This window comes from Oryctolagus cuniculus, chromosome 17 (genome assembly GCF_051225735.1).
Source record: "Oryctolagus cuniculus isolate XC-2025 breed Fujian yellow rabbit chromosome 17, ASM5122573v1, whole genome shotgun sequence".
NCBI classification, from domain to species: domain Eukaryota; kingdom Metazoa; phylum Chordata; class Mammalia; order Lagomorpha; family Leporidae; genus Oryctolagus; species Oryctolagus cuniculus.
Genome location: NC_142883.1, coordinates 5601351 through 5615695, shown reverse-complemented (window position 1 = coordinate 5615695; position 14345 = coordinate 5601351). Strand labels below are relative to the sequence as shown.

The window sequence follows — 14345 nt, the reverse complement described above, 5'->3', positions numbered from 1 at the left end:
GCACTCCCACCTGGCGGCTCGGACAGTTGGGAACTTCACCTGTGCCAGGAGAGTGAGACCTTTCCCAACTCTGAAAGCTGCTAGGGCCGCCACGTGCATCTGGGGTGGACACTCTGTGTGGACAGTTTCCCAGCCGTGCGGTCAGGCCATCTGCCCAGACCGCAAGAGCCCTCCTGTGCATAGCGACAGTGGCCTCCCCGCCAGGCTCCCAGTGCGTGTCCCTGTGCTGGTCAGACAAGAGCGATCGGTTTCCGGACCTTTCTTTGCTGTCGGGGTTAGGGAGGGGTATGCTCTGCTTTTGCCTCTCAGAGCCCCGTAATGATCGGTGACCAGCCTCAGTTCTGAGACGGCATCTCGCCTGTGTGGAGCACGGGGCGCTGGGGAGGGGGTTCTGGACGGGATTATGTGGGTTCGTCCTTGGCCCCCGCCTGGTTAACTGAGTCAGTTAACTGTCAGTGTACAGTTCCCTGCAGAAAAGAGAAGCAGGGCTGTGACGTGCGGAGCTCCGCAGCCGTCAGGTGCTCTGAGGCAGCGCTTAGGTGAGCGTCTGGGGGCTGATGAGAGCAGGACAGGAACCGCCTCCCAGGGGCCTCTGCTTTTCTCCCGCTGACAGGGCCCAGTCCTGGGGGAGGCAGACTCCGTGTCCCAGGATCTCAGGAGTCATTGGCCCATAACCCGGTGGCCCTGGGCTGTGCTGCCTGCTGTCCCCTCCCAGCCCAGGGGACTTGTGCCAGGCAGCAGGCCTTGCAGCTGCCATGGCCCCTCTGGCTGCCCAGGAGTGCTTGCTCTCTCAGCTCTTGTGTGGGGGGCTCTTGGCTGTTCCTTCCACAAGGGACCCCTCCCCAGACCACAGACATTTGCATTCTGGGCGTGGCGCTCTGGGCTTAGGGCCGCTAGAGTTGCTGACGACGTGCGGGTGCTGCTCGGGTCATGGGCCAGCGTCTCCCTTGGTTTCCCCCGGAAGTCATCCTTCCAGGCTCCCTGGTGTCAGAGTCAAGTACCATCTTCCCACTATCTCGTTCGGGCCCTGTGCATTCACGGGCCACCGGTGTCTATCTTGAGTGGGCCGAGCAGATGCCCGCGGGGTCCCCCTCTCAGTTAACCAGGCGGGGGCCAAGCCCTTCTTCCTGACCGGCTCCTGCTTGTCGAGCCGCTGTGTGCTGCTTCCTTTCCTGGCTTCTGTAGTCCGCTGGCTGCTTGGAGCCCACTGCTGGGATCCTTACCGTTGGGCTCAGGTGGCCTCCTCCTTGGAAGGCAGACTTGCTCTTGATGAGAGCCACAGGTGTCTATCCACCTCTTCTGAGCAGGCCTCCGTGGCTCGGCCTGGCCAAGGCTGTGGTGAGACACTCGCAAGATTGAGAGTTGCCTTCCAACACAGGGAACAGACACTTCTTGAGAATAATGCAGGCATCCATGCCGGGTTTATCTTTGGTCATCCCTGGAGTCTTTCAGTTTGTACAGTAAGCACCTCCCAGGTACCGTCTCATGAGGGATGTTGGGCGGGGGAGGCGTGAGGTGGCACCAGGACCATGAGACCTGCTGACTTGCTCTGTGCTGTGCCTTCCGGCAGGTGTAGGACAGACATCAGTCACAACTCCGAGTGACTGAGTCCCTGCCAGAGGCCCCCAGCCTCCGTGTGTGCTCATTACGGTGCACCACGTCCACGGTGCTGTCGCTGCTGGGCTGGTGTCTGTAGCCCCATGGCTGGACTCCTTCCCATCCTCTGGGTCGGCCCCTCCCAGGCAGGATGGGGGTCACTGCTCGTCTCCTGCCTGGGGCAGCTGTTTCCTGAAAGCCCCTTCCCCAGTGTCCCGTGAAAGCAGTGTCCTTGGTGCAGCACTCACACGGCTCTGGGGGGCGGATGCTCCCCTCCAAGAGCTTTGGCTAATAAACCCGGACGGCAGCTCGCTGCATTTGGTGACGTGTTTCCGGCACCTGCTGCCTTCCCTGGCAGGCCCCTTCTGCGTGGTGACTAATGTTTCATATTTGGGTGGAAAGAACTCAGCGCTCCCCTAAAGAGTGTTAGGCCATGGTGGAACTTGGGCCGGGACAACCGCGGCCTGATGAGAACCGTTTGGACCTGGCTTCAGCTGGGCTGTGCTCCCCGGCCTGGGGTGCTGGGAGGACGGGTGTGCTGATGCTCACTGGGGACAGATGGCCAGGGCCAGCATCCATTGGATACCTTCTGTGTCCATGTAAATGTGCTTTAGGAGCTCAGTAGCTCTCATCAGGACACAGCCCCTCCTACCCATGTGACTCGTAGCCTGTGACCCCTACGTTGCCCCAAACTGCCCCAGAACTCGCCTCCTCCCGTGGATGAGTCCCCAGATGCTGTAACTCGAGTTGGGAAAATGAATTCCCAAAGCAGAGCATTCACAGCTACTTGAGAAATAAAAATAGAACCTTGAGCACCGTTCACTGTACTTCAAGGACGCCATGAAAGTGCGTTCTGTTCAGGGAGGGACTCACGCTGGGTCGCCATTAACCCCAATTAACTCTTAACCCTGGCGCCCAGCACAGGCAGCGGCTCCGTGGTCTCAAGGTTCGTTTCTTTATCTCTTGAAAGAACCTCCAGGATCGGTCAGGAGAACTCAGCGCTGCCATCAGTGTGTCCCCGTCTCCACTGAAACCCGCTCCCCTGAGCTGCATGTGCGTCCATTCCAAGGCCTCCGTAACTGGCCAGCCTGGACCCCGGTGTGCTTGGGGCAGCCCTGTTCTACTTTCTGAGATGTGTCACCTGGTGCGTGGTACCCTTGTCACCCTTGCGAATTAACAGAGGAAGCCCAGTCACCTCCCAGCCAGGGAGCGGGAAGACCCCAGTGGGTCTGCCAGCGTTTTACATGGAGGCCCTGGGAGCCGGCCGGTGGAGTGAGGAGAAAGGTGCCCAAATCTTAACATTTGGTGACTCGGTCTCACTGTAGCGTAGGAGCCAAAACCGAACAGAAGCCCTTTGTTCCTAGAGGGTGATAGTGAGCAGGCCCTGAGCAGCCCGTCCAGGTGGGGCTCACTGTACCCACAGGGCACGGCATTCCCTCCTCCAGCACCTCCCGGTTCTGGGAAGGAGGGAACAGCAGGTAAACACTGCCTTTGTGTTGCCCTGGCCACTGCTGGCCCTCCTGGGCCCCATGGACACTACCCCTTTGTGCAGGTCTGGGTCTGGAGGCAGGAGGGAGGGACCGCGCCCTGGCTGAGTCAGTGACGCTGGCTGGCGTGCCTCCTTCAGCATGCCTTCCCACCGTCACCTGGGGCAGAGGTAACCGGGGTCACTCCTGGCGTGCGCTGTGCTGCTTGTGCTGTGGCCGTCACGCCAGCCCTTCAGGCTCTCCTGTCTTCCTTCTCCAGCGGGACCCTCTATGCTGCCTGGTTTGGTGGGGAGCAGGCTGGAACTGTGTTACAGCACTTCAGCAGAGCTCAAGGTCTGCTGGGCAGCTGCAGTCCCCGCCAGCACTGCCCAGCAGGAGAGAAGACAAAGAGGAACAGGGTCTAGAACTTTCCCCGTGCTTTGTCAGAGAGCTGGAGGGAGGCCAGGCTGTGGCCCACTGTGTCCAGAAAGCAGGCAGGGGGAGCGCCCCTTCTCAGGAGACCTCTGGACTCCTCGCTTTACCTGGGGGCCAGGCAGATCGAGAGTAGCAGGGCCCACTGGGGCCCATCCCCTCCTTGGCGGGGGTCCTGGAGGACGCTGCCCTGGAGGGAGTCCAGAGCCCCAGGCCCGTCTCACGCTGTTCCCTCTCCAGCAGGGGTGGATCTTTGTCTCCCTGAAACCAGCCCGTGAGCTCAGAGCTTGCTGTTTTGCTTGGATTTGCTCCTCCCAAGTCAGAGCAGGTGGATTCCATAGCTGTTTGAGGAAGAGTCCCCTTTCTCCCCGAAAGAGTGAAGTGGTTCCAGGCAGAGCCAACGCACTCTCGCATACCTGATGCCGGCGGCTTTGCCAGCTCAGGTGCTACCCAGAGGTCTGAGGGTCAGCAAGACCGTGGTCCCCTCCCCCGCTCCACAGTGACACCTGCCTACAAAGGCACTTCTGCACCAAAGTCAGCGCACTCTACAAATAGTTAGCGTCCTGTGTGTGCGAGGCCCTCCCCAGGTGCTAGGACAGACAGGGTGCCGTCCTTGGCCGCACAAGCTGACCCCCTGCCGGGGACACACAGCCAAGCCATGGGAGAGGAACCTGCCAGGATGGCATCATGGGCCCCAGCCATGTGCAGAGCCCCCGGGGGGGACTGAAGCAACTGCAGAGGAGGCTGTCGCTGAGCAGGCTTGAAGGTGGCTGGACCGAGGAAGGCAGAGGACGCCCTTCACCAGCTGCAGGAATCCGGAGGGCGGAGGCGGGAATGGGAGAGTGAGCGTGGGGCGAGGCGGGAAGAGTTGGAGAGGACAGCCTGAGCGGGCGCTGATGAAAGGTGTGGAGTCGGGAGGTGTTCTCCCTCTGCCGCATTCTTACCCCGTCCCCGAACCTCTCCAGTCCCTCGGTGTCACCAGGAAGTGAGGGCAGCGTTACCTGCCCTGAGACCTTAAGGACAGAATTGAGAACATAGTGGAACTTGGGTGGGGGGAGGCAGTAGGAGGGACCAGCGGCCAGGGAGACCGTGCCGTTGAGATACTGCGGGAAGCACACAGGCAGGGGTGCAAGGTGTCCGGCACGTAACAAATCTTCCCAGGCAGACGAATCAATTAATTCACAGGCTTTTATTGGGGTTCCACTCCCGGGCGAGGTTCCCCGGTCCCAGCAGAGCAACAGAGCGGGGGCCGGGGAAGTCGCGCATCAGAGATTGGGAGGGCTCCTTTTATAGACTCAGGGCACGGGGTTTAAAGGTTGAGGCGGGTCTGATCCTCACTGGTTGACCTTTAGGCACCTGCGGGGACCTTGACAAGGACTTTTCTTCCCCAGAAGTACAGGTAGGAACTTTCCATTCCCGGAAGTATAGGCCTTCCCTCCTTGCAGATCCCAAAGCCACCATCCCGACCTTTTGATGACAGGAAAGGGGGCAACGATGAGTCTCTCTGGCTACTTCCTGCTGACTGGGGACGTTGTCTACAGGGGCCCGCTGTGGGTATCTTGGGGCTCCACAGGGACAGGCATGTATGGATGGAGAAGCATCTGGTTGACAGCCTGGTTGCTGAAGGCCTTGGTTCATTCCATTATCACCTGCTGTAAACACTTAAACAGACACTGTAGTATACAAGTCAGGGTGAGAATAGCAACCAATGATCCTAAGAGTGGCATTAACCAGGTAATGAGAGGATTTCATAGAGGAGAGGAAATGAGGGGGGGATCTCTGGACCCTTGTGAGGATTGTTTGATGGACGTGGTTTAAATCTGTTACCAGCCGAGACCGGGAGAAAGGCCGCTCAGCTTTTGCAGGTAGAGGGGTTTGTCTGTAGAGAAATTCTGAATAATCATACAAATTAGGTGGAGGAGAGGCCCATCAATACACACAGGTTGGGAGTAGAGTCAACTAAGTTTTCTGATTGAGAGGCAAATAGAACCTGACAGAAGGGGCTTGATAATAATCTGGTGGGCTTTAGGTCTTGTAAGTTAAGAGGCCCAGACTTATCTCTTCACACAGGTTACATCCTAAGGGAGGTGTGAACTTCCTTGGGGAAGGCACCCTGTTGACTTCCATTACCTGCCTGGCCTGGGAGGAGAGCTGGCCAGGTAAAGGCAGGTGGCATCTCTAACGGGAAATTTACAGTTCTGCCTGCAATGTTGCTGACCCTATTTGGCCATCTCCTCTCAGCAGCAGTGGTCACTTTGGAAGCTAGGCAGAGTGAAGGGCTTTTTAGCTTGGAGCCAATAAGGTCTGTGGCTCTGACCTGAAGTCCTTCGACTCCAGGGCAGGTCCATTTCCACTGATCCAACTCTTGGCCGGCAGAGCTGCCAGGGCTCGTCACAAGCTGATTTCTGCTGAAGCCCAGGCTCACCATGTTGAAAGCCACTGCAGTGGACTGGCCTGTTGGGTCTCCTTGAGGGCAGATCACTGTACAGAACAGCCATTAATAGGCCTGCCACCCATCTTTACATTTCTGATGCCTAGCTTTCTCTTCCTCCTGATTTTTGCTAAAGCAGACCAGATGATGCAAGTCAAGGGGGTGCTTAAGTCCCATCTCTATCTTTGTGGCCTAAACTAGAAGTCTGTAGTCACAGGCATGTTCTGATAGTGGTTTTTCTGAGGCAGACAATGCCCGTGAGGAAAGCTATGTCATCGCTTTAAAACTTTCTTTCCCTTTGGTCTGAAAGAGAGGTCTTCCCTGTTTACTGTGCCCATGGTGAAGTAAACCTAGCTTTTTAAAACTTTAACTGTTTTTTAATTTACCAATTGATTTGAATTACTTTCTGCTCTTAGTAACCTCAGCTAACCATACTTTCAGTTGGTACCTATAATACATTATTGGCTTCATCAGTTTGCAGTGCCATCCCAAAGTACTGAATACAATAGAAGTGGCTGGAAAAAGTCCATCAGAACCTGTAGGAGAACAGCTAAACACAGAACCAACAACACTTTAGTTTTATGAGCAGTGAATCTGATATATATAAAACTGTGGATGACAAAAGACTTTAAGTTGCCATGTTTAAAATTATAAACTTATTATAAACTTAACAAGAGGCACTTGCTTACTTCACATAGCATTTTTGAAAGCACCTGTAGGATTTTACAGAACATTTAACTCTTTAGGACTCTGTGGCTTTCTCATTAAGATCCAAGATTTCTTTCTTTCGTAACCTTCTGTGACTTCCACACACCCTCTTCAACTTACTTGAAACATTCCATCATTTCCATTCCAGTCTAGAGTAAACTAGCCATCAGGATGAAGTCAATCTTACAAACCTTGTCCTTTCTTTATTCAAAATAACTCTTTCCTTTGAATCCTTCCTTACCAAATGCACATTTCTATAACATTTTTAACACAAATTTAACATGCTGAGTTTACAAGAGTTTACAATAAATTAGCAGTTACACCTAAATGACTTAAGATGCTGATATTATACATCTCTACTTGAATTCAATTAAAATTAAAATTGCATCCATCTAAAAGAAGTACTAATTACCCATTGCTGTTTCATTGAGTACTGACTACCCAGAAACCTGTTAAAATAAATTGCAAAATAAGTTCAGCAAGTTACAAAGCAATATTTTCAAAGGTAGTGATCTTCCTAGATTCAAAGAGCAATTCCTTCAAACTCAGTGTCTTTTTACAGTTACAGCTGCCTTTTTCCTAAGAACACTTTAGGCCCATGATGTCATATTCATTTGGCCACGTGGGGCCTAGGCACTTGACCTAAAACCCAGCAGACCGGAGGGGTGGGGTAAAGAAGGGAAAAACAAGGGAGAAAGAGAGTGTAAGAGACAAGAGAGGAGAGGAGCTAGTGAGGAGAGAAGAGAGAGATGAGCAGAGAGAGCAGGAGAGAAGAGAAAGGAAACCGGAGGAGGAGGCTAGAGAGCCACGTGTTCAGGAACTAGTCCTTTTTTTTTTTTTTTTTTTTTTTTTAAAGATATATTTATTTATTTGAAAGTCAGAGTTACACAGAGAGAGGAGGGGCAGAGAGAGAGAGGTCTTCCATCTGATGGTTCACTTCCCAGTTGGCCGCAATGGCCAGAGCTGTGCCAATCTGAAGCCAGGAACCAGGAGATTCTTCCAGGTCTCCCACGTGGGTGCAGTGGCCTAAGGACTTGGGCCATCCTCCACTGCTTTCCTAGGCCAAAGCAGAGAGCTGGATCCGAAGTGGAGCAGCCAGGTCTTGAACTGGCGCCCATATGGGATGCCAGCACTTCAGGCTAGAGTGTTAACCCGCTACACCACAGCACTGGCCCCAGGAACTAGTCCTTTTAAAACTTTGCTGGAGGGCGGCCAGGGAAGCAGGAGCAGCGAATCCCATTAGGATGGGGGTGGAGCTTGACAGTGGTGGTTGGGCCACGTGGCCACCTGGCTTCCAGCAGTGGCGGCAGGGAGAGGCAGGACATGGGGTGGGGCAGGGTGGAAGAATGTGCATAGGGGGACGGGAGGTTCCTGGCTAGCTGTGGGGTCCCCTGGAACTCAGGAGGGTCTGAAAAGGTGGAGGGTGGAGAGTTCGGCAGTAACACAAGAGGCATCCTTAGGAGGTGGGGGCCCGATCTGGGACAGCAAGACTTGGGCTGTGGAGCAGGCAGAGAGGAAAGTAAGGGAGAAGGGAGTAGGATGGGAGCGGAGGTCTAAGAAAGCCTGGACATAGGGGACCTCTGACCATTTTCTCTCCCTTCGGCAGAAAGTCTCAAGGTAATTGGGCCATGCCTGGGTGGAGTAGAAGATTAGGCATTACACCGTAGGTCCTGGGCCAGTCCAAGTTGCTTCAAGTTCTCTAGGAGGCAGGCCAGGGGGCATTTTGAGTCCCACCCTCAGGATTGGCCAGATCCCATGGTCTCCCCGGTAGCCCGGATCTACTGAAATTCGGTCAAGGCGTCCCCTGTCCCAGACTTCAGTAGATGGATTAGAGGTCAGTCCTCTACGGGGCCAAGCCAGCGGCGGGACATCTCCACAGCCACTGGGAGGCTAAACAGCGAAGAACAGAACCCACGTGCGCACGATTTCTAGGTCTCTGTCCAGACGGAGAGCTAGCCGGAGATCACAGAGACTGGGCCAGCCCAGAGGAGGGAGGGAGAGCAAGGGAGGAGTTACTTACAATTGGTCAGGCGTGGTCTGTAGTCAGCCTGGGGCACCAGACAGGGTCAAGGAGTGAGGGGGCCTCGAACCCAGAAAGGGGAGGCACGCAACCTCAGCTCCCAGGTTTCGGCACCATCTGCAAGGTGTCCGGCACGTAACAAATCTTCCCAGGCAGACGAATCAATTAATTCACAGGCTTTTATTGGGGTTCCGCTCCCGGGCAAGGTTCCCCGGTCCCAACAGAGCAACAGAGCAGGGGCCGGGGAAGTCGCGCATCAGAGATTGGGAGGGCTCCTTTTATAGATTCAGGGATGGGGGTTAAAGGTTGAGGCGGGTCTGATCCTCACTGGTTGACCTTTAGGCACCTGCGGGGACCTTGACAAGGACTTCCCATTCCCGGAAGTGCAGGCCTTCCCTCCTTGCGGCTCCCAGAGCTACCGGGGGCAGGCCCAGAGCCTGCATTCTCTGGGACTGAGGTGCTTCATTTGGGATTGACCAAATGTTAAAAGTTCAGTTTTTCGGTCTGCAGAGAAGCCTGAACCCGGGGCAGCAGGTAGCAGCCTGCTTCCCTGGGTGCTGATGCTGATGCCCTCAACGCGCCCACATTTCCTACAGTTGAACGAGGGACGTGGTGCGTTGCCGATCCTGGGCCCGTTCTGTGGATGGAACGGACCAAGCCGAGTGGGAGCCTTTCTCCTGCGAGTTCTGGCGGTGCTGTGTGTTAAGGGGTTGGAGCAGCGAGAGGGGGAGGCAGCAGGTCCCGGTCGAGAACTCTTGACTCAAGGACTCGCTCTCCAAGGTCGCATGGCACTGATTGTCCCGCTCCATGGTTGGACCGCTGACCAGCGGCTCCTGATCACTCCAGGAGGAGAACGGAGACTCCTCTGCTACCCAGACGCCCCCTCAAGCTGGCGTGAGCAAGGCCACACCCAGTCCGGCCAGATTCTGAGCTCTGCCCACCCAGCACCTAGGAGGCCACCAGATCCCTCCCCTGAATCTCCGTCCCTGGTTCTGGAGAGCAGTGTCCTTCCTGTGTCTGCACTCACAGGGACGAGGGTCAGGAACTGTCCTATTCCCTGCTCTGGCCAAGGCTGGTGAACCTCAGCTCCTCACTCCAGCCCATCCACGTGTGTGCAGGCTGCGGCTCCATCCTGTGGGGGCGGGGGACTGTGCCGAGCGCTGTCAGGAGCCTTGCCCGGCTGTGCATAGGGCTCCTGGCCTGGGAGAGGGTAAGTCTCTGTGGTGTGAAGGCAGCTGGTCATCTGTTACAGCAGCCACAGAAACAATACAGAGAGAAGGAGGGAACCAGAGGTCGCTAGAGTGGGGCATAGGTGTGCAATGGGGAGTGGGGATGTGCACTTTGCATAGAGGGCGTGGAAGACAGGCAGCCCCATAGAGCTGTAGACCCCCAGAGTATCCCCAAAGGGCCGAGACCTGGCGCTGTCCGCAGTGCCTTGTGGGTATGAGCTGCCGGGGCTCCATCAAGTCTCCGGCAAGGCTGCCTGGGGCCTTTGGTGCACAGCTGAAACTGCTGACCCAAAAAGAGAAGCAAGCGGCCCGATCCGCACCCTCTCAGGTCTGTCTCAGACACCCCCAGTGAACAGCTGCAAGAGTTCAGTAGGAATCAGAGTCCTTCATTTTTATTTATTTGTTTTTTAAGAAACGCATTTGGCTGTGGCAACTGGTATCCCAGCCTCCTGCATTGACTCAGGCGCCAGGAGTCCTTGAACAGAGATCAAGTTGAGAGCCCGTTGATTTATAGCGTCACGTGGGCTACACAGGAAGACCAGAGAGCCTGGGTTGTCTCTTGGCCTGGGTGTCTGTGAGCAAAGACAGGGACTCTGGGAGGCTGTTCCCGCTCCTGCCAGGTGCCCCAGCCCCCACCCCCGGCCCAGTGTCACTCGCCCATGCCTGCAGCTGTGGAGTTCTGGCTCTAGCTAATTGGTAGAGGACACCTGTTCCTTAATTAGCCCCAGCTCCAGGTCTGCATCTTCATCTGGGCTCCTGTTCAGCAGTCCGTGCCTGTCTGCTCGCCATAGCAGGCCTGTGCCTTCCCGAGTGGTGAGCGGATCTGCACTCCTGAGCGCCAGAGGGGAAGCAGCCACATCCCAGCCACCACCCAGCCTTGGGCCGCATCTTCCGAAAGCCCTTCACTGCTGGTTCCCACCCTCAGGACAGACCTGCTGTCCCCAGGACCAGGTACAAGAACGCTGGGCTGATACGGACCCTCGTTTGGAGGGCTACAAATTCATACTCCCTGACACTTGCCTGGCACCTCGCATATCCTTCATATATATTAATTTACTTAAGATTTATTTATTTATTTGAAATGCAGAATGACAAAGACAGGGTGGCTGCAACAGCCAGGACTAGGCCAGGCCAAAACCAGGAGCCCAGAACTCCATCCTGGTCTCCCACATGGATGGCAGCGGCCCAAGCACGTGGGCCATCTTCCACTGCTCTCCCAGCTGCATTAGCAGGGAGCTGGAAGGGAAGTGGGGTAGCCGGGACTTGAACTGGCACTCCAACTTGGGATGCTGGGGTCACGAGCAACACCTTAACTCACTGCAACACAATACTGACCCTCATCTCATACTTCCTACTCCACCTTTTGTCCTCTACATGGGGGGCTCCCTCAGAGGGCTGGGATTCCACCCCCCAGGGGTTTACAGTATGAGGCCTCAAGTGTCCCAAGATGAAGATACGGGCTCAGTGTCAGAACAGTCTGGAGGACAGGACCCAGGCGCTGCAGCAGCAGAATTCTCTGCCTGTCCTTTAAGTAATGGAACCTTCCAGAAACCTTTAGGCTCCGAAGATGAACTCTGACCTCCCACATGAGCCCACCCCACGAAGCTCTCCAGCACCCACAGCTGGAGTCCATGTCTTCAGCTGGAGGTATCAGGGGTCAAGAGGTGAACCACCCAGCACAGGCAGGCATGGCCCAAGTCTGCTTTCCCACAGGCCGTGGTGTTTGGGAAGCTTTCGTGGCAAGTGGCTTTGTGTTTGTTCGCGTACCTGCTGTCTCCCTCGCCATCCTTCCAGAGAACGTCACCCGTGGAATGTCTGGAGTGGTGATCTTCCTGGGTGACTTCCTGATGATGCCACAGAGACACTCACACACGCAAGACCTGTGCTTGTGCGTGCAGTGCTGTGTGCACGGCCACCCTCCTTGGCCAGGAGGGTCTCTGCCCTCCCCGCCCCCCTCCACCCAAGCACATCCCTGCCCTGTCTCCTGAGCAGAGGCAGGGCCCGTGCTGGCCTGGGGACAGCGGAAAGGACTCCTTTCCGGAACCTCCGGGCCTGGTGACTGCCAGGCGCCTTCGCTGCCCGGCTAATTAGAGATGACTCCTTAAGCGGCACTCAAGTCCTCTGTCATTCGTCCTCGCAGCGATAATGGACTTGGATAAGAGGTCATTGCGGATGGGGCGGGGGCGGGGGCGGTGCAGGCTCAGCACCCCCTCTGCGGAGCTGCCGCCTGCCTGCCTGTCACAGCCCGGCTGGGCAGCTGTGACAGACTCACCCAAGTCACAGGGCCAGAGCCCCGCTCCCCGCGTCGCTCAGGCTTCCGCGCCGGCTGCTGCGTCTCTGGCGAGCGTCATTAGCATTAACGTGATAAAATGGCACAGTGTAAATGTTAATAAGGTCTAATTCTCCGAGCGGCTTCCGAGCGGCAGATTGGAAACGGTGCCATCATCCTACCTCCAGCGAGTGGCTTCTGACTCCTCTGTGCCCTCCCCCCTCCCCAGCCCCTCGGCAGCAAGGGCTCAGATCACCCAGACCCGTTTCCTGAGACAGGGTTTGACATGGGTTCCAAGTGAACACCCACTCACCCTGTTCTTCAAGGGGAGGGGGCTGAGGGGGTCCTACCACAGCCCCCACTTCTCTGACCAGCTCCCACCCCCACTCCAGACTCGCCTCCCGATTTCCCCAGGAGTGGCCGCTCTCTTCCTAGTCCCAGATATCTCTCTGAGTTATCTGCCCTGAAGCCATTGGCTCTGGTCCCCTGTCTGTCTGTCTCTCTCTCTTTCTCTCTTTCTCTCTTTAAGATTTATTATTTGAAAGGCAGAGTTACAGAGAGGCAGAGGCAGAAGAGAAAGAGAAGTCTTCCATTCCTCTGGTTCACTCTCCAGATGGCCGCAATGGCCGGAGCTGAGCCGATCCAAAGCCAGGAGCCAGGAGCTTCCCCTACCCCAGGTCTCCCACGTGGGTGCAGGGGCAAGGACTTGGGCCATCTTCCACTGCTTTCCCAGGCCATAGCACAGAGCTGGATCGGAAGTGGAGCAGCCGGGACGCGAACAGGCACCCATATGGGATGCCAGCACTGCAGGAGGTGGCTTTACCCGCTAAGCCACAGTGCCGACCCCTCCCTGTCTCTTTAAGCCACAAGCGTGGCTGGGGGCGACACCCTGTACCCTCCTCTGAGCCCTTGGAGGGGCATCCTGTCCTGGGCTGTCTTGTCGGGGTTTCTGCGACCTCACTTCCTGGGAATCGGAGGGCCAGAGCCGGGGCTGCTGCTTTCCCTCGTGCTCGCTTCACTTCCCAGCTCTCCCGTGCGCACAGCCAGCTCGGTGCTGGGCACAGCGCTGGATCCGTTCTTGCTGAGGAGAGTAGAGTGGAGTGGATGCTGTCCCTAGGGTGCTGCCGGGCCCTGCCGGAGAGGCACAGCAGAGTCGGGAGTGGGAGCAGCGGCCAACAGGCAGGGCTCTGGGGCTCCTCTTCCACCCCAGCCCTTGGCAGCCACCCGAGCTGGGGGACCCCGGGGAGCCCCCGCGGCCCAGGGGCACCCTTGAGTTAGGGCCGGGCCTTCGCTGCGGCAGAGGCTGCGTGAGCCCAAGGCCACCCGCGGCCCTAGCCCCCCTCACTCTTGTTCTCGTCACCAGGCTGCCTTCACCGTCTTCCTCGGACCCTTCACCTTCTTTGACGTCCAGAAGACCAAGTACCTGCAGCTCCTGACCTCCCTGATGCGATGGGTCGGTGAGTGCCAAGCATCTCCCTTCCTGCCTCTCCACCTCCCTGAGAGGCTGGGGCTCCCCGGGCTGCAGTGCTGGCGGCTCCTCCGGACCCAGGTCCGTCCTCTGCCCTTTCCAGCAGGCAAGGGGGAGGCGGGGACTCTGCCTGCCTCCTACAGGTGGCCGAATTTAGCACCCCCCCCAATATGTGACTTTCTCGCTGTCACCTGTGTGGATGGAACTTACGGAACTTGGCCTGCTGGGACTGCGGGTCCCAGGGCCAGCCCCTTTCCACACCACTGTGCTGGACCCCTACCTGCCTGCAGACTGCTGACCCGCAGGCCTGGGTTGGGCAGTGCCCCTGAGGGAGGCTCACTGGAGTGGCACCGCTCTGGTTCTCATGGGTGTGCCGTGTGGCACAATCATAACACCAGGCATGTGGGGGCAGCCATTCTGTGCCGCGGCATCAGCCACCAGAGCATGAAAAGATGCCCCAACCACAGTGGCTTCTGACCACCTGACACCCAGCTGAGCAAGCCTGCCGTTGTCCTCAGCTAGAATTTGGGGGTCTCTCCCTTAAAGGTAGGCAGTAGGGAGCTTGTTTACTTCCGCCACACTGCTCACCAGCCACTCCAGGGACGGGACCAGCTGCTAATCTACCTGGACAGAGGCTGAGGGTGGGGGCCAGCATGTGCCCTGGGTGTGTGTCACCTGGGTGCTGGTTTCACGTCTGAGAACAGGAAAGGCCGTTGCAGCTCCAAT

At 56.8% G+C, this 14345-nt stretch overlaps 1 protein-coding gene across 3 annotated transcripts in view; it reads left to right on the top strand.

Moving 5' to 3' along the window:
- SLC38A12 (solute carrier family 38 member 12) overlaps positions 1-14345 on the top strand; it is a 57609-nt gene that overhangs the window by 29101 nt on the left and 14163 nt on the right. For all 3 annotated transcript variants that reach the window (XM_008252132.5, XM_089317680.1, XM_089317681.1), the window contains one exon: positions 13515-13608. In XM_008252132.5, coding sequence (XP_008250354.3) covers positions 13515-13608 — 94 coding nt within the window. The remainder of the gene's footprint in view (positions 1-13514; positions 13609-14345) is intronic.